The 19330-nt window shown below is 48.9% G+C and overlaps 1 protein-coding gene and 1 long non-coding RNA gene across 9 annotated transcripts in view; one reads left to right on the forward strand and one right to left on the reverse strand.

Moving 5' to 3' along the window:
* LOC118498675 lies at positions 1-17935 on the forward strand. Of its 2 annotated transcripts, XR_004901146.1 has the most exons (3): positions 1-202; positions 8652-8722; positions 15823-15901. It is a non-coding gene; the product is annotated as an uncharacterized LOC118498675 (long non-coding RNA). The 2 variants fall into 2 exon arrangements; XR_004901145.1 differs by lacking the exons at positions 8652-8722; positions 15823-15901 and adding an exon at positions 17173-17935.
* The window catches only part of NCAPD2 (non-SMC condensin I complex subunit D2), a 26285-nt gene continuing 8904 nt past the window's right edge, over positions 1950-19330 (reverse strand). For 4 of the 7 annotated variants that reach the window (XM_028531704.2, XM_036017316.1, XM_036017317.1 and 1 more), the window contains exons 6-32: positions 19032-19174; positions 17829-17956; positions 17633-17756; positions 17305-17452; positions 15860-16057; positions 15403-15537; positions 15200-15287; positions 14930-15107; positions 12449-12573; positions 11858-12097; positions 11363-11537; positions 11011-11095; positions 9236-9369; positions 8515-8647; positions 8337-8421; positions 8092-8259; positions 7643-7812; positions 6794-6905; positions 6594-6717; positions 6357-6512; positions 5798-5975; positions 5618-5712; positions 4019-4099; positions 3688-3871; positions 2840-2966; positions 2566-2739; positions 1950-2319 (exon numbers count right to left, since the gene is read on the reverse strand). In XM_028531704.2, the coding sequence (XP_028387505.1) occupies positions 2234-2319; positions 2566-2739; positions 2840-2966; positions 3688-3871; positions 4019-4099; positions 5618-5712; positions 5798-5975; positions 6357-6512; positions 6594-6717; positions 6794-6905; positions 7643-7812; positions 8092-8259; positions 8337-8421; positions 8515-8647; positions 9236-9369; positions 11011-11095; positions 11363-11537; positions 11858-12097; positions 12449-12573; positions 14930-15107; positions 15200-15287; positions 15403-15537; positions 15860-16057; positions 17305-17452; positions 17633-17756; positions 17829-17956; positions 19032-19174 (3774 nt within the window). In that variant the 3' untranslated portion in view covers positions 1950-2233. Of the gene's footprint in view, positions 2320-2565; positions 2740-2839; positions 2967-3687; positions 3872-4018; positions 4100-5617; positions 5713-5797; positions 5976-6356; positions 6513-6593; positions 6718-6793; positions 6906-7642; positions 7813-8091; positions 8260-8336; positions 8422-8514; positions 8648-9235; positions 9370-11010; positions 11096-11362; positions 11538-11857; positions 12098-12448; positions 12574-14929; positions 15108-15199; positions 15288-15402; positions 15538-15859; positions 16058-17304; positions 17453-17632; positions 17768-17828; positions 17957-19031; positions 19175-19330 lie in introns of those variants that run through there. The other 3 variants (XM_036017319.1, XM_036017320.1, XR_004901142.1) reach the window with 3 other exon arrangements.

Below are 19330 nucleotides of genomic sequence, written 5' to 3' on the forward strand. Positions count from 1 at the left end.
AGAGGCGGGAAGGCTGAGGAACTTCTTGAGGCTGTTTGGTAATGACACAGGAAGAGCCGAGGAAAAGGCTCGGGAGGGGCCAGCCCCCTTCCCCCACCCCCTCTCCTGGCTCCGGGCCTCTCTAGGCTAGGGGCCTGTGCTGGGCACTGAGCACTGGGGCCTGGAAAAAGAGGAAGTTAAGGCGGAGGCGCCTGCTCTGAAGGTCAGTCACGCTGTCCTGCAGCTCCGGACGCCGGGAGACCCGGTAAACTGGGGCACACAGGCCGGGCTGGCCCTGTATGCCCCAGCGGCTCTCCCCCAGGCCTGGCGGGGGCCCCAGAGGGAGGATGGGATCACTGCTGGGAGCCTCCCACAAAGTCGTTCCTGGGAAACCTGAGGGCAGCACTACCCAGGCTGGGAGACAATGTCCCTTTCATCCTCTCCAGCCCAGGGCAGAGAGCGGGACGTGAGGGCGGAAGTCCCTCCCCATCCGGGGTCGTGCTGGCCAGCCCGAGAGCCAGGGACTCGTTTTCACTGGCTGTGCCCAGGAGATGTTGGGGGCAGGGTGAGGAGTCCAAAAGAGGGAAAAGATTGGGAGGTCTTGGGCACCTGGTGGGAACAGGCCTCCAGCCCCTTCCCACATGTGAGGTAGAGGGAGCCACAGCTGTGCCAGGTTTGGGAGCTGAGGATGGGGGGAGGGCTGGTTCTGAGCACTTGGAAGAAAGAGGGGTTTGTGGGAGGGGGGGAGTGAAATGGACATTGCCTATCAGCAGGTGCACGAGCCCGGGATCTGGGGCCTCTTTGCTGGCCCAGCATAATCTGACACCAGCCCCCTTTTCTAGCTGAAAAGCCTGGGGCTAAGTTTAGCTGGTGATAACCTTTGCCTAAAAGGCAGAGAGCACGCTGTCCTGCACCCCGACTCCAGCCTCAGATCCCTTCCTTTTCTGGGATTGCCCTCCCTTCTTGGTGCCGACTTTTCACAAACAGCAAGAGCGGGGCCAGAGGGCACCTAACGTTGAGAGGAGGTGGGAGGCGCCCACCCTGCAGAGTGGGCTGGGGTAGTGGAGGGGAGATGCAGCTGCTACCCGCCCATTAACGCTTTCTCTGACCAGGGCTGTAGGAGCCCCTCCAAGCTTCTGCACTACCCAGAGCGTGTGTCCGAGGTACTGGCTGCCTCTTTGCCTCATGCCTGTCATTTTTCATTACTGTCCTTTCTCAGTCAAAATGAACAAAAAACCGCCCCCCAAAACCTGAGCTCCCACTGACTCAGTCTACTGTTGTCAGGGCAGCAGGCTGGTGCCACCTGTTCCAGGTGACTCAGAAGACTGGGAGAGGTGGAAAAAGATGATGGGCTTCAGGTGGCTGCACATTAGCAGCCCCTGCACCTGAGGGGCTGGACTTCCTGCAGCCCCTATAACACGGTGAAGAGACCCTGGTAGACAGACCTGTTTCCAGAGACACTGTCTAGACCCAGAGGGGATCATGGCTTAAGCTGCCATTAGGCAGGCCAGTCACCTGTCCTTTAGAAGCACAAGTAGGGTGGAGCTAGGACACAGTGGAAACCAGCCTTTGGTCTAGAGTGGGGGTTTTTCAAGCTCATACTGCTTGGCATTTGGGATTGAATAATAAAGTTGTGAGGTCTGTCCTGTCCATTGTAGATTATTTAGCAACCTCTCTGCCTCTGCCCAGTAGATGCTGGTAGCATCTCTCCCCTCTTGGTTGTGATAACAAAAAAGGTCTCCACACGTTGCCAGATGCCCACTAGAGGGCAAAATTGCCCGCAGGTTAAGAAGCACAGATCTGGAGACTAGACACTGCATAATTCTCCACAGTGGAGCGATCTTGTCACGTGCAGTTATCAGATCTTGAGGCGGGCCGGGTACTTATAGGCTCATCCTCTTTCTGGATTAATCTGCCACCTGCATCCGGGCTAACGTGAAAGGTGGAACAAAGACAAGCTTAGGTGAGACGTCTAAAAGTAGATAAAACATTTATTCATTAGAAAACAAGGAGAAAACTGGGACATCTGCGATAGTGTCAACAATACAAAAAACAAGGACTTGCAAACAGTCTAGTAAAAGCTCAATTCAGTTCAGTTAGTTTGGTTAAAAAGAAATGTCTTCCATTGTACAGATGATTTGTATATTAAAAACCCAAGGAGACAGGCAAACAAGTATTTTACAAGGGGCGTGGAATTCAAGGTCACCCCACAAGATGCCCTGCACAGCAGGGATGGGAACAGGCAAGCCGAGCTCTAGGACCTGTGCCTGCGCGTCGATGCTCGGCGGATGGGAGTGATTTTCTTCGGTGTCTCATCCTCGGTCATCTCTGCTGAAAGCTCTGTAAAGCATTGGAGTGAGAAAAAGCTGAGTCACAAGGATGGTGAACAATAGATCTCAGAAAACAAATGGGACAGGCCCAGACCACACTGCAGAAATAAAGCCCAAACTGTACAGGGAGGGAGATGACCGGGGCGGGGGGAGCCAAGCTGGTGGAGAGAATCTACACAGCAGCAGGAGCCCATCAAAACCAGCCCCCCACCCCCACCCCCACCCCCAGGCTGCGTCCCTTCTGGGCCGGCCATACCTTCCTCACTGGACTCATCACTTGAGAAGACAATCTGGGGTTTCTTTTTCTTAACCAGCCGCTGGGTGGTTGGATGCCGCTGGGTGGTTGGATGCCGGCGGGCAGTGCGGCGGGGCTCCGGTGTGACAAAGTCACTGTCCGAGGCTGCAGAGGCCACGTGCTGGTGCCTGGAGACTAGAAAAGGCAGAAGACGTGAGTCCAAAAGGAAGAAAAGAACCTGTTTCTGAGAGGAGAGCTGGTCTGGTCGGCCCGCCCATGGGTCTGCCTCGCGTACCAGAGGACTGTTTCCTGGCTGATGGCGTTTTCAGGCTATCTCCTTGGCCAAGCTCAAGTTCCTCTATTGCATCCAGCCCTCTTGTGTGGCAGGCCCGAAGCTTCTGCTCAAATTCATCTATGAGAGCCTGGGGGGAAAAGAGATCAAGACGAGGCTTGGAAATACAGTTATTTCTATGAATAAAAAGAACACAGGCCATGAAGAGACATGGTGAAGCTTAAGCCGCACGTCACTAAGCACAGGAAGCCAGTCTGGGAGGGTGCGTGCTCTATGGCTCCAACTATATGACGTTCGGGAAAAGGCAACACTGGGGAAACCGTAAAAGGACCAGTGGCCACTGCCAGGGTTTGCAGGGAGATAGGGGTGACTGGGGAGCACAGAACGTTAGGGCAGTGAGACCACTCTGTACGGCACTGGAACGGTGGGCACAGGTTATATGTATCTGTCCAACCCCGCAGAGCGTACAGCAGCAGGTGACCCTCATGTCAACTACGGACTTTGGGTGACAGTGATGTGCCCACGGAGGCTCATCGGTGGTAACAGTGTGTCACCTTGGTGGGGACGCTGATAATGGGGGAGGCCATGCGTGTGTGGGGGCACAGGGGGCCAACTCTACACTTTCCACTCAGTTTTGCCTTGAGCCTAAAGCTGCTCTAAAAAATAAAGTCTATTTAAAAAAAGTGAGACAGGAAGAAACAGGAATGGCAGACAGAAAGGTCTGGTCTTAGGTCCCTCTGGCTCCGTGGCTGCTGTTAGGCGGGGGAAGGGGAAGGCGGGAAGGCGGGTGCGGAGCCTCAGAACCCTGCGGACGGCGCGAAGCCGTGTGAGACCCGGCGGGAGCTGCTCACCTTGCCCTCGGGCTTGGCTCCCCGCCGCAGCTTGCCCACGACTGACAAAAAAGCATCGAAGATGGACTCATCTGACAGTTTATCTCCAAAGCATTCAAAGTTGTCCAGCATCTTACGGAGGCCTCGCTCTGTCAGGGGCAGCTGTGACATACAGTAGGCCAGGTCCCGGTGCTGCCGCTCAGTTCTGCGGACAGGAAAGGCTTTGTGAGGAGCGGCAAGGGACAGAAGAAGAGGTCAAGGCCCATCTTCTCTCAGTGTCCCCCGGCCCCAGGATGCTCTTTCCCCTGCAGGCCCCTCTCAGCACAAGGAACCCTCAAGGGAGGCAGCATACCGGGCTGTGCGGAACCGCTGGCACAGCTTCTCCACCAGGCTCTCAGTCTGCTTGTCCTTGGTGATGTAGGAGAGCAGCTGCCTGCAGGGAGGTGGGGTGCAGACACGCCACAGCTCGGGGCAGCTCCAAAGCCACCACACCAGCCCCTGACCCGCCCCTAGCACTAGCCTTCTGTCAGTCTCTTGACTTAGTAGAAGCATCTCTGCCACGGCCCATGACTGCCTCGCTATTCCTGTCTCCCATCCCGCAGAGAAGGGCCCACCCGTTCTCTGCGGTCTTTTCACTGTGAATGGGGATTTGTAACAACAGCAGCCGCCATCTAGAGAATACTATGTGCCTACCACCACGTCAGGAACTTTTACCAAGTTGGATCTTTTCAAGAACTAAGGGGTACACATTATTGGCCTCATCTTATTCTATTTTTAATTTTTTTAGAAAATTTGATTTATTCTTAGAGAGAGGAGAAGGCGGGGAGAGAGGGAGAAAGACACTGACATGTGATACATTGATCAGTTGCCTCTCGAACACCTGCAACTGGGGACCCACACCACAACCCAGGCGTGTGCCCTGACTGGGAATCGAACCGGTGACCTTTTGGTTTTCAGGCTGGCTGGCACTCAATCCACTGAGCCACATCAGCTAGGGCTTGCTTCATTTCATACAGGAGAAAAAAGCAGAGAGTTTCAGTTATTGCTGAAGGCCATATAGGTAAAAAGTAGCGAAGCCAAAAGGTGGCTAGTTCGATTCCCAGTCAGGGCACATGTCTGGGTTGTGGGCCAGGTCTCCAGTTGTGGGCGAGTGAGAGGCAACAGATCGATGTTTCTCTCCCTCTCTTTCTCCCCTCCTTCCCTTCTCTCTAAAAGTAAATAAAATCTTTAAAAAGCAGCAGTTAGAATTTCAGTACAGTTGTGACATTTCGGTGGACTGCATGTATGGTGGCGGTCCCAAATGATTATAATGGAGCTAAAAACTTCCTGCCACCCAGTGAAGTCACAGCTGTTCTTAATGTCGAAGCCCATTACTTGTGTACGTGCATGTGTATATGTGTGCGTGAGTGTAGTGGCACTAGTGTAAGACAACCCACTGTGCTGCCACTCGTATACAGTACAGCCCAAATAATTGTGTTCAGTACATATTACTTGATAATGATAATAAACTTACTGGTTTATGTACTGAGTGTATTATACTTTTTACCATTATTTTAAAGTGTATATTTTGCATTTACTAAAAGAAAGTTTGCTGTACAACAGTGTGCAGTGTTGCCCTGGCAGCAGCCTCACCCTCTCGTGGGTACCATGTGTCTTGACTGCACCCTTTTCACCTGTGTCTGATGGCCCCTGCTGTGGTTCTGCTCGGCAGCGTGCTGTACAGGCTGCGGCCTGGGAGCAGTAGGCTGTCCCGCACGGCCTAGGTGTGCAGTGGGCCGAGCCACCTGGGTTGGTGTAAGTGCGCCCTGTGGTGTTTGCACTGTGATGAAGTTGCCTAACAACACATGTCTCAGATAGTGCCCCTGGTGAGCGGTGCGTGTCTGTACAGGTTTGTCTGATTGCTGAGCCTCTGCCAGGTGAAAAATATGCCCCAAGGCCCAGGGAGCCATACTTCATGATGACGTGAAAAGGCTGTTCCTCCACCCCTCCCTCGGGGTCTGACAGGCGGCTGATGATGTCTGGAAGGAGGTTATAGATGGCATTGCCCTGTAAGACAGAATTATGTTAAAGACACGGGGTGACCCACACGCTCCCTTGGCAGCAAACCCTAAGCTGCCTCTCTGCCTCTCACCTTGTGGGAAAGCTCATTGAAGAAGGTCTTGGCCAGGGCAGCGATCTGAGGCACGGGGTCAATGAGCAGCACGGCCATCTCGCTGACCTGGCCTTTCACCTTCACCATGTCCTTTAGGATTAGGTGGGTCATCACTAGCCCTGCTGTTTTCCGCACTTGCTGAGCTGGGTCGCGAAGGCTAGGAATAAAATCTCAAGTCATTGGGACCGAGGCCATGGGCTGCACCCCGACACTGGCAAGAACAGCCCCTGGCAGGAACTAGCACCCGTTCTTATATGCCATTCCAGAAGCGGTTAGGAAGCTGTCTAGAGTTGGAAGCTGGGATGGTGTACAGAGGCCACGCTTCATCCAAAGTTTTACGCAGTTTGGCAATAGCTTTGGGTTTTTGCCAAACTGCAAAAACCCAATAGCCAGGGCCTGTACAGGTCAAGTACTAAGCAGATGTTGAACGGTAATCCTAAAGACTGGGAAAATACAGCTGCAGTAATTCTCATAGTGACTTAATGAGACCCTCCCTGAGCTGGCAGGGACTGCTAAAGCATTGTGAAGGATCTCTTACCGAGCATAGAGATGAGGTGTCCAGGGGTCCACCAGGTTGGGGAAGCGGATGGCCAGATCCCCAATAACTATCATGATGTTAGACCGGAGAATGGGGAGAGAGGACTTCTCTAGCATGGTGAACAGAAGACGAAGCTGAGAGTCACAGAAAGTGGCACTAAGGGCAAGGAGAGGATCGTCACGGAAATCACACCATCTCCTTCCTCCTTGAGAAGGTGGTACCGACCCCAGGGCCTACCTGATCATGCAGAACTTGCCAAGGGTAAGCGCCGCAGCAGCACATAGCTCCGGGTTGCTGTAGAGGCCAGGGTTGTTGCAGACTTTAAGCAGCAGGGGAACAAAGGCAGCAAGTATCTGTTCACCTGTTGGAAGAACAATTCTAGTTTGTGACAGGTTACACCTCAGCTGGGGAGAAGGTCACTGAGCAATTCTTCTTACCACCTAACAGTTCCACCTCACAGATGCCGCGGATCAGCTCTGCCTCTGTGTCGTCAGCCGTGGCCCCGACCAGCCCCATCTCTTCCTCCATGGTGGCCTCAGTGCTGGTGTTCTAATGGGAAGGCAGCCAGAGATCATGAGTGATCAGAGACAACAGTTCTGATTCCAGCCTATCCTTTGCTTTAAATGAGTGGATCTGGGGAAAGGTGAATTCTGCAAAACCTTTCATAGAACTGTCAAATGTGTCTGTAGAAAGGAAGGACTCCTGAATTAAAGAGGAAGAGAACTAGGTCATATAGTTGCTTTTAAGTTGCAAAGCATAGTCCCACATCTCTTAACTCAGCCTCATAGAAGTAAATACTTTATATATGGTAGATCAATCATGCCAGACAATGGTTCAAGGTCATAGAGAAGGTTGAACTTTATCCCACTGCTGTTAGGCTCTGTGTCTCACATATCTGCAAGACATGTGAGATATCTGCATATCTCCGCCTCCGGTGGAGCGAGCCCCAGGCCCCCTCAGGGGGCAGGCCCAGTCACAAAAGCTGATGGGTGAGTGCGTGTCCTAACAAACACTGCCTCAAGCACAGCCTCTATTTTATGCCGAGGTCTTTAACTAAAAGCTCTGTATTTACCTAAAACTTTCCTTCTTGGGTGACCACGGACAGACTGTTCCATCTTTGTTCTCGCTAATCTTTCCCAGAGCAGAAGCAGCAAGGAGGCAGTGTCGTCTTCATGTCATTTAATAGTAGAGAAGAAGCACAGATCCCCAGAAGGAAATGTGAATGACCGGAAATAGCTATGGGACACGCTTGGGACGTGAACCCAAGTGCCCAGCACCCCATTCACCTTCTCCTTGGGCTCCTTAGTTTTATTCTCCTGCTCTTCCCGAAGAACGCGGCGCCGACAAAGCTCTCCACTCACGGCCTGTTCCAGATGCACCAGCTGCTGCAGAGCCACATCCCCAGCCAGGGACAGCAGGTTCATCAGCAGGAAAGTGGAGAGCACGGGGGTCTCCTCTGGAGGGGAGAGGAAAGGCAGGGAGGAAAAGACACAGGTGAGTCTCACAGGACCTGCGTCCTGTTTCCACTGATCTTCTCCTTGCTCACGTACCACACGAACTAGTGAAGAAGCCAGAGACAGGGCTGGGAGAATGGTGGTGGTGACTGGCCGACCTCAGTGACAAAACTGTGACAGTGTGGGGTGAGGGCGCTAGGGATGTTGCAGGAAGTGGTGGTGGCAGTAGCTTGTGGTCTGGCTGCTGCCCACTGGGCCCCTTGACCCTCTCGCCCACGTACTTGGGTCACCCTGGGGGGTGCTCTTCTCCACTATCTTCTCTAGGGCCTGCTTCGCACATCCCTGCAACATCTGGGCACAGATCACCTCAGGGCCCTCTGCCAGTTGGTAAATGAGGGTCACTGCCACCTCTTTGAAGGGGATCCAGAGGGGGTCTGGGTGGACGAAGCCTGCGCAGGAGAAGAGAGAAGTTGCCCACTGCAGACAAAGGACTCAGCCCTGCCCGAGGCCCTTCCCGACAGCTCACCCTCTGTGACCATCTCCTGTAGTCGCTCAAACAGCCTGTGTCCCTGAGGCAGCCGGAAGGGAGGGTGACGTTTGCCCAGAGAAGGCTGTCAAGAACGGGAGAGACAGCGTGTGGGTATGTGGAGGGTGGATAAAAGGACCCCTACTCTCCTTAGTTTCGATGTAACCATCCCACATACCTTTCTCCGGTCAGAGAGGTTGGCAATGGCGTGGCACACCTGTTGGGCCAGCCTGTAGTCCTGTGGAAACTTTTCATCCAGCCCTATGCTCACCAGTGTGTCTAAGTTGCTTCCCACAATTTCTGGTTTTCCCCTAGGGGAAGGAAGCCATGGAGTTAAAGCTCGCCCTGGGCAGGACTGTGTGTGTGGGACAACACCAAGGGGGTCGGTGTGTGCCTACACCCAACACAGGGCTTCCGGAGCCTTGGGACACTACAGATGAGCTCTGCCGCAGGGAGGTCCCTCGGAATCCCTCTCTCTCACTTGCTTCCACTATTTCTTTTTCTTTTTCAAAATGGTTACATTATTTATTTCTACCCTTACTCGAGGACATGCTTATTGATTTTTTCCAGAGGGAGGAGCAGGGAGGGAGAGAGAAACATTGATTCATTGCCTCTCACACGTGCCCCAACAGACCAAACCCGCACCCCTGGCATGTGCCCTGACTGGGAACCGAACCTGCAAACTTTTGGTCCGTGGGATGCTGCTGCAACCAACTGAGCTGCAATGGCTAGAGCTTGATTCCACTCTTTCTCTAGGCAGGGGTCCTGGCACTTTCATGTGTTATTTCCCGTGTAGGTCAAACACAGGCTGGGTCTGACTGCTATTACTGAAGGACAGGAAGCCTTCTCACAACCTTCCTTTCCTCTCACCCTACTGCCCGTCTGGGTTTGAGCCTCACCCGGCCATCATCCCCAGAAGCATGACGGAGGAACAGCGCTCCAGAGGCGAGCAGGGGACCTTCTCAGTTGCCCGCTCCCAAAGCAGCTGGGTCACTGCTGGTTTCAATTCATCCTTCTGCACAAACTCACAGAGCTGAGGGAAAAAGAGAAGCAGGCTAAAAGTTAACTGCCCTGGTCCTGGGCCCACTTTTCTCAACAGACTATTGAGAACCTGAAGTAGGTAATAGCGGTAGGAATGGAAAAGGAAGGAGGCCTAAAATGTAAAGCAGGGTTTGGGGAGCTACCTCCATTTCTGCTGCGGTTCTACTCTCATGCCTTCGCAAGTACGCCCACCAAGGTGACACACTGGAACTGACCCTGCTGAGCTCCATGTGGCTTTAGGCAGTTCTGACTACATTCTGGAGCTTTCTGGTGTGTTTTCTTGCGGTCACCACAAACCTAATAGTTCTGAAATGGAAGGCATCGGCCTCCCTTTCCTTTTCATTTAGCCAATGGTCTCTTAAACACATGTGCTTAAAATTTCACTGTTACCTATTTTTTTATGAATCAGTCACTTAGTCCTACCCCTTCTTCCTTTAACACTTGTCTTCCATGAAGTGAAATTCTATAGCTTTCACCCCCACCCCCCGAGTCCAGCCTCACCTTGCCACGGCACATCTAGAGCCGCCTCCAGGGTCCTTCCTGTCCCTAGTCTCTGTTCCTACTGACTCATACGCTACTGCTGAACCGGTTTCCCAGACACCTACTTTCTCATGCCACACCGTGGCTCATCAGTTAGAAACCTCTCTCCTTTTTCTCCTATAGGGGCTTGGACCGAAAGGTAGAATATGGGATCCCATGGTCAGTCACTACCACCAGGCTCTTCTCTTGCCCAGCCCGGAGGGAACTGTGGCTGGCAGTAGTGTTCCCGCCGGTGGGAGCTCGTGGTCAGCGCCACCTCCACCTTTGCCTCCATAATCCTAACGCTTCATTCAGGGCACATCTGCCTAAAATGCTGACATCCCTAGATAACAAGGTTCAAGTCCTGGACTTCTGAAAGGTACCCAGGGACTTCACACTTTAGTTCCAACTAAATCTGGGAGAATACTCTCAGGTTTATTATCTTTTCCAGATAACAATTTTGAGCCAGGCGTGAATCTTCCTCATGTTGTAACATAGGCTATGCTGTTTCTTGGTGTTCTATCTGAAATGCTTTCCCTCCTTTCTTGAATTCTCTAAACCCTACTCATCAAGACCTAACTTAAGTCCGCTCACATTCAGGAAGCATTCCTTGCCCATTCCACCTCGCACTGCTCTCTTTCCCACCCTGTGCTCACCAGTACAACATATAAGTTAAGAGTGTGTTTTCTGGAGCTCTCCTGCCTGAGTTTGAATCTCAAACTTTGCCACTAACTATCTGTAACTAGGCGACTCCTTTAACTTCTCTGTGCCTCAGATTTCTCATTATAAAATGTATATAATAGAATTACCTACTGCACAGGGTTGTTGTGAGGATTAAACACATTAATATGACGAAAGTGCTAAGAATAGTGCCTGGCATATACAGTGTTATATTACTATTGCTACTATAACCATTACCTGGGCCCCTTATTCTGGCACTTAATCACATATCTCTTACATTGTTCGGTGAGTGGTTTGGTTTTTTTGGCTACGAACTAGATGGAAACTTGGAAACAAATAACCTTACCCTTGTGAGGCTGAGTAAATTGCTGATCACAGAGTAATAATGAATACTTATTGAATGAATAAAGAAAGAGAAAGTGAAGACACTTACAATTTCCTGAAGACACTGAATGGTCCCAACTGAGGCATCCACTAGCAGCAAGGAGAGATTCTGAATCAAAGCATGGGCCTTGGCTCTGTGGGAAGAACAGAGACCAGGGGTCATCAGGGGACTGACTTGGTGAGGCCGGCAAACAGGTGACCAGAGCTACCCCACAGGGTCAGACACTGCTTAGGGTGGGTGTTACTGAAAGTTCAGCTCCACATGAGCCCCCTATGGACCTACTGCCTACAGGTTCAGAGCTCCTCTACAAGGATGCCCCCCAGTTCCTTCAGGAGACTAGAAACGTCCTATGAGAAGCTGACCTCAGAAAAGTCAGCAAAGGCAAAAGTACCCCACATACCTGGCAGAGTCCCCTTTGGGGTTGAGGTAAAGTTGGCGGTAGGCATTAAGCACAGCTTCCCTGACACCATGCTCCTTAGACCAGATGAGAGGCAGCATGCGGCGTACCCCGAGCAGGGCCTGAGGTACCCCAAATTGGAATGCCATCACAAAGAATTCAATCACCTCCTGTACCACTGAGAGGACAGACACAAATGTCACCTGTCTGCTTGGCAAAACTGCCCCCTCCCAACTCAAAGACAGAACCTTTGTTGACATAGCAACAGGCCAGAGGAGGCCTTTCTCATTTTCCCCGAGCCTGTTGCCTTCTATAACGCCCTGCCAGGAGATACTATACACATTGAAATAGGGGAGCTCCACGGGGCTATACAAAGCAAGCGGAAAAAAGGATTCCTTCCTTTTAAGGGAGCAGCTAGATATCAACACGATATGGAGAAGACTGGTTTTTCAACCCTAAGACCCAGTCCTTACAGAAAGAGACTGTGGCACACCACACCTGTGGTTGTGTTTTCATACATCATCTTGCTGATGATGCCGATGGCCTCTGTAATCTTCAGCGAAAAGCTATAGGCGTCCTGCAGATACTGCACCAGCATCTCTTGCTTCACCAGCGCGTCCTTTCCCCCGGACTGCTCAGGCTGTGGCACACTGGGCTTGTCTCTGCAGTCCGTCTGTCCTGGGCCCACGTTCTCTGCGGACCCCTGGGGATTCTTCTCCTGTGTGGGACCTCTTGGACCTAGGAGTTAGAGAGTGTTCAGGACGGGGAAATCCAACACTCGTAACATCCCTGGATATTTTTTTCCACAGAAAAAGATATAAATTTAGAACCTATTCTAAAATATTCTGGTTCATTTCTCAAAAAAGATTCTCAAATTCTCGGCGGTTGGGAAACACCCTTTCACACCCCGTGACTGTCAGTCTTAGGCCCGCGGGCTGTCCATTCCAGCACAGCAGCACGGCCTCCCCCACTCTGGCCTCTGTTAGCACCAGGCTCTGTCAGCCAGGCCAGGGTCTGGCACAAAGTAAACGGTCCATAAGGACTAGTTGAAATGTTGTGTTTGTTGACTGAAGAAGGAAAAGGAATTACTTTTGAAGATAGTTCCTAAGAGATTCAGGAACCTGGTCTCCTCCGCCTCGTCCGGGTCCGTCTGACTGAAGGGCTCTGACTGCTGGAAGTGGTCCAGGGCTTCCCGAGTGAGAATGATGGCTTGCCTAAAAGAACATCAGCCTGTCACCAATTCAACACCCAGAGAAGTGTCACCACAGCTTTTAAAAAAAATGATAACGGACACACCAGGGTGTCACTGTAGACTTAAGGGAGGATACCCAATAACCCCAGCAAGTACCTAGACCGCCGGCCCCAAGGAAAAGGTGCACTTCTCCCGCTCAAGCACCTGCCAAGGGGTGGAGCTAGGCATTCTTCCTACTTCGGAAGTGACAGGGCTTAACTACAGTTTTCAGAACTCTCAAATAAGGATTTTAAATTTTAAAAATCACAACCCTATTCCAAACATTTGTTTAAAAACTTTGCCAAGTGAAAGTCTGGAAAAACTAAACTTTGAATAACTGATTAGTTCGTGGTACAGCCATACAATGGGACCCTATGTAGCCATAAAAAATACTGAGGTAGTATATATTACTTACATACAAATATCAAAAAACACTAAGATACATAGTTGAGTGAAAATAGCAAGGCAGTAGGATCAGTGGGTAGAAAATTCTATCACTTGTGTACAAAGAGGGGAAAAGAAGGACGTGTGTTTGGTTGTATGTCTCTATGTTATCTCTAGAAGGACACTCAATAAACTGTGAACATTGTTTCCCCGTGTGGCCAAGTGGCTGGGGACAGGTTCGGATGCCACTTTGCACAGCATGTCCTTGTTGAAATTTAAAATTCCATACCATGTGAACTAGTAGGTATTGTCTAATTTTTTAAAAAAGTAAATTTCTGCTTAAAACAAAAACAATTTTTAAAACCCCCAAAACTTATTAAAGCCCTGGCTGGGTAACTCAGTTTATCAAAGCCATCATTCCAATATACCAAGTTTGAGAGTTCAATTCTCGGTCAGGGCACATACATACAGGAAGCAACCAGTGAACGCATAATAAGTCTAGCAACAAATCAGTGTTTCTCTCTCTCTCTCTCTCTCAAAATCAATTAAAAAATAATGAAAAAACTACTTCAAGTTATTTTAAAAAGTTTTAGCAAACATATCAGTTACTAACTCCTTACCCTAGCATGGACTGCTGAGGATTTCTAAAGGATGAGGTGGTATCTTTAACATGAGATGAAACCTTGTTCTAACTGATAGGAGAAAATACTGGCATGCTTGTTGGCAGGAGAAGCAGTTAGAAAACTTAGTCTCTCTTTGTGCTCTAGCAAAGCAAAGAGAGACAATGCAAAGACATAGTGGAGAGCAAACCAGCCAAATTCTGTTCATAGTTAGCCTTTTCTAAGCAAATAATTGTGGCCGAGTTTTAAGAGTATCTAATGACAGCTCTACGGGATTTTTTTGGCCAAGCTGCTCCAAAGTTTTTGAGTCACAAAAACACTAGGGGAAACCTCTAAGATCAGAATTCATACTAGGTTGATTTAAAGATTAAGGTAGCATTGATACTATTTATTAACTCAAGGAATTTAGAATTAAAAGCCATTATGAATCATATGATCTAATCAACTTAAAAATTTTTTTTGTTTACTGAGAGAGGAAAGGGGGGAGGGAAGGAGGGAGATAGACAGACAGACATTCATTGATTTTGTTGTTCCACTCATTCATGCATTCATTGGTTGATTCTGCATGTGCACTGATTGAGAATCAAACCCACAACCCTGGCGTATCAGTACATTGCTCAAAACAACTGAGCTACCTGGTCAGGGCCTAATCAACTTTTTATTTTACAAATAATGAAACCGAGGCCCAGAATAATGAAGCAATTTACTTAAGATTATACAACTAGAATTATACTAATGGGCTTTCTTCTTCAAAGGAGGACTTTTGTCATCTTTAACATAATATTATTTACATTTAGTTGTTTTAGTAATTTCTTTAAACATTTGTAGCCTTGACTGGTGTGGCTCAGTGGGTTGGGCATCATTCCAGAAACTGGAAGTTGCTGGTTCTATTCCCAGTCAGGGCACATGCCTGGGAAGGGTTGCAGGCCAGGTCCCCAGTTGGGGGTGTGCAAGAGGCAACCACACATTGATGTTTCTCTCCCTCTCTTCCCCTCTTTCTAAAAATAAATAAAAGGAATCATGGACATGGACAACAAACAGTGTGGCGATTACTGATGGAGGGGGATTGTAAGGGGACTAAAAAGTAATGTAAAAAAATACAATAAAGATTAAATAAAATACAAAAATAAAACTAAATAAAATCTTTTAAAAAATTGTAAAAGTAGAAAAGCATGCTTAATTGTGGACTGTGCCTTTGGCATCAACCTGGTGTTCAGACCGTTACTACAGTGGAAACATCTCCCGTCACCTGGTGGCAGCATGCTCTGTCGATTCGCACAGGTTGAACTCTAAGCCTAAACAGGTCATTATAGAATGCCTCCTTTTTTCACATACTTGTAATTAGCTTTGGCAAGCAACTGACGGATGCGTCCCTTCACCGCTTCGGTGGTCTCTGTAGCAGCAATTTCCTCAGGAATCTCTTCTTCTGGGGGAAGTTTTAGTAGCTGTTGCAAGGTGGACTTCAACTCTGGCAGCATGGCTTCCCACTCCTCCTCTGGGTCCAGCACTGCAGCTGAATGAGAAAGTCTCAGACTCTTTCCCTGGAGTTTCTGCTGCAAGGAGACGACTGTCTGGGGTGGGGATTCCTACACAGTCACTACTCACAAGCAGCTGCACTTTGCCTCTCAGCCCTCATCTCTTGTAATTTCTGGGTTTCCTTCTGCAGCAGTCCAGCAAAGTCAGTATCACTAAGCTATCAAGGTAAAATGAGTATCAGGGTCACTAAGTCACATTACTCCATCCCTGTTTCCATTTAATTCCCTTTTTTTTTGGGTGGGGGTGGGGGGGGGTGGCCCAAGTCTACTTACCTTGCAGGAAAAGGGATTGTTGGCAAGAAAACTGGCCAGCAGCTGGATTGCATTTTTACACACCAGCACCGACTTGTCTGCCAGACGGCCCACTGCTAAGGCCACCACTGCCTGGAAACGTGTCAGGGGGAGAGCCTGTGTAGGACAGAACAGAAGAATCAGCTCACATCCCACATCATCCTTTCTCCTCAAGATGATCTTGAAGTAAACTCTAAATGATCTACCCATTCATTCCAAAGAAACTTTTTCTATGGGACAGAAAATAGTTAAGGAGTACTCTGTAGTGGTTAGGACACGGTTTAGTCCTTTGGAAGCTGAAGACCATTATTACTGGTAGTAACAACCTGAATTCTAGGTTGTTTCTTCTCTGGAGCTGATATTTTTGATAATGGATATCTCTTTTCTACAGTCTGTGCTTAGAATGGTGCCAATGTCTATCACGTAGAAGGCTGTTCACCTTCTGCTGGACGATGCGGGTGAAGAGTTGCAAAACACGGCTCCGCACAAAGGAGTTGACATCGTGGCCATGGGCCTGCAGGGTGTCCAAGAACTGGTCTCTGGTGTCTCGGGCTGCTTCCTCCAGCTGATCACCATTCAGAACCTGCAGCACCATCTCTGCCATGGCTGCGAGCACAGCATTGCGCATCATGTAACTCTGAGAGAGAGATGAAGACGGTACAAGCCTCTGCTCTCCAATACTAACTGTCCCTTTCCTAAGTTCTTACGCTGGTCCAGGCACAAAGAAGGGGCAAGGCCTTTGGTTAAGGTTTCTGTCTTAGCTATACTTTCCCTGGTCAACTGCCTAGGTGTTCACCCCTGAGGTCATTGAAAAAAAGCTGAGTTCCAGAGGGGCCTTTACTCAGAGGAGAATGCAGAGTCAAAAATAAACAAGAGCCAAAAACCATTTTGCCCCCAAGGTTCACGCAGGTAATCATGGTGGTAGCTGAATGTGAAATCATACCTCTCCACCAATACACATTTGAAAAGCATTGATTACTACCTTTTACCTGAGGTCTCAACACCTTTGATCCATACTAATAAACACCCTCTTCCCTCCCACTCCCCTATTTTACTGCCAGAAAAGGAAACACAGAGAAACAGATACCAGTTCTACAGTGCCAACAAGTCCATTACAGACTCTAGTGACGAGGGTTTGGGGTTTTTCCTAGACCAAGAGCCAGAGAGTGGGGCCTTGCACAAGAGGTTAAATAAAATGAATTAGATGAATGAGTAGATTGTCTTTGTCCTCGATATTCACCTACTTGAGTGCTCTGCACCAGTGTGGGATATGGCCAGGTTGGCGTTCAGGGATAAAAGAGAACTGAGAGATGACACAGGTTGATTTCCGAAAGCTTATTGTATAGAGGAAGCAAGGTGAGTCAGACGGTAGGAAGAGGCTTCATCCTAAGAAATGGGTGGGACTCAGAATCATAGCGGAGTCACTCTCACTGGACTTAAGCTGTGGAACTGTCATCTCCCTTACCAGACCTGGATAAAACCCATGTGACACTGAAATAGGCTCTTCTGGTTCAGTGGATTGAGCGCCAGCCCGTGAATCAGAAAGTTGCTGGTTTGATACCCGGTTGAGGCACATGCCTGGGTTATGGGCTGGGACCCGAGTTGGTGGAGTGAGAAAGGTGACTGATTAATGTTGCTTTCCCTCTCTCCCCTCCTCTTTAAAATAAAATAAAAAATAAAAATAAATATCTTTTAAAAAAGAGAGAAAGAAATAGGCTCTTTATTCAATAAACTTCATCTGCTTTTCTACAGGAAGGAACTGCCACAGTGACAAGTCCAGACAACTTGCCTGCAGGTGAAAGCTGCCTTCTTGTTAAAAAAGAGCCTCTCAACAATGAACTTACAACCCCCAGAAAAACCTGAAACCCCCAGGGTGCCACCTACCTCTCCATCAAGGTGATCTACCAAAATGCACATGCTGGACATCAGGATGTCTGGAATACGCTCTGCCAGTTCTGTCAAGAAGGCTGCAAAGCCCTTTGCCCCTGAAGTGTCCCGACTCAGCTCCAAGGGACACTTCTGTCCAATCTCTCTGTGCAGGGAGAAAACACAGCCAAGCAGGATAATTCAGTTCCCAGCGAGAGAAGGTCAGAATGGTATCTAACAGCTGAAGGAATCCAGTGCTGCACAGAGAATATACTGTATTTCCAACCTTTCTTTATCCTCTCCCTGAGAGAAATGAGAATTAGAAACTCAGAGGTGGAAGAATTACCTTACAATCTCTCCCACTATGCTCTTCATTCCATAGTCAGTTGCCCACAGACTCACAGCCGCCACTAGCACAGGCGCTAGGTGTTCAAAGTGCTGCAGCATCTGGATGATCTTCACAGTGGCACCTGTGGAAGTTCTGAACATGAGACTTTATGGGCAAAATGAAAAAGTTGGGGCAAAGTGAAGCACTGACTTACTGAGCATATGGTTATAATGTGTCAAGGCTACACCGAGCAGGTGTGTTATGGCTTCCCGGGTGGGACGGTTCTTCTGGTGACTAATGGTGGGGTTCTCCAGAAGGCGGTAACAGCAACCAGTAACCAAACTGAGAAAGAAAGTGAGATGCTGAAGTCAGTTGTCCAGACTCAGTTACACTGGAGTGCTGCCTCATTCATTCTATTTCTACTGCCCCCAAAGTGATAGTCTTCTAGTTTTCTTCGTTTTATCTACCACCTTCTACACCAAGTTGCTTTGCTGACCCCAGATAGGTACTTGGGCCTTTAAGGTTACCAACTTTCAACCAGTTATGATCCTGGTACAGAACCTGAATACAGGGGTGGGCAAAAGAAGGTTGACAGTCATGAGCACACAGAACAGAGTTTATTTTTGTTACTTAACAACTGTAAACCTACTTTTGCCCCACCCCTGTATATGATAAAAGATAGGACAAAGTCACCAATGACTTCTCATTGTCCTATTTTTTTTAAAAGATGTTATTTATTTTCAGAGAAAGGGAGGGAGAAAGAAAGGGAGAGAAAAACATTAATGTATGGTTGCCTCTCATGCACCCTCCACTGGGGACCTGGCCCGCAACCCAGGCATGTGCCCTGACTGGGCATTGAACTGGTGATGCTTTGGTTCACAGACTGGCATGCAATACTGAGCCACACCAGCCAGGGCTCATTGTTACATATACTGGTCAGTTCAGTTCTCATCTTAATTGACTTTTCAGCTCCATTTAACATAATCAATCACTCCTTTCTCTTTGAAACATGCTTTGTTTGGCTTGCAGAATGCCAAACTTTCCTCTCAATTTCTTTGTGTGGTCCCTCCTCATCACCTCACCTTAATGCTGGAGTGCCCCAGGGATTTCTTTGTCTTTGGATTTCTGCTCATTTTCTTTGAGTGCTGGCCGGCAAACTGAAAGGTCACTGGTTTGATTCCCAGTCAGGGCACATGCCTGGGTTGTGGGCCAGGTCCCCAGGAGGGGGTATGTATTGGAGAGGCAACAGATAGATGTATCTCTTGCACATTGCTGTTTCTCTCCCTCTCCCTCCCTTCTTGTCTCTAAAAGTAAATAATATAAAATCTTTTTAAAAATAATAATAAAAGGCAAATCTAGCAAGAAAGCCCTTATTCCTCAAAGCTCAACATTACCTGTAGTCATTTTAACTGCCTACCTGACAAATTCCTCTTCAATTATTGAGTGGTTCCACAGGTGACGAATGTCCAACTGGAGCAGCTGTGTTAAAAGCTGAAGGATTGGTTGCCTATTCTCTTCCCACTCAAAGCCATGGGCTGACTTGGCCCGAGCTTTCTTACCCTAAAAAAAGATCACATATACATTTAGGAAAAAATGAGAAAAAGAAAAAAGTGAGTCATGATCTGCTAGTCTGAGTGCCTAAACTATTCAATGTGGAGACAAGGTAGAAGGTAATACAGAAGAAGTATGACAAATTCCAAAATATAAAAGAATTGC

The sequence above is a fragment of the Phyllostomus discolor genome, chromosome 2 (assembly GCF_004126475.2).
Source record: "Phyllostomus discolor isolate MPI-MPIP mPhyDis1 chromosome 2, mPhyDis1.pri.v3, whole genome shotgun sequence".
NCBI classification, from domain to species: domain Eukaryota; kingdom Metazoa; phylum Chordata; class Mammalia; order Chiroptera; family Phyllostomidae; genus Phyllostomus; species Phyllostomus discolor.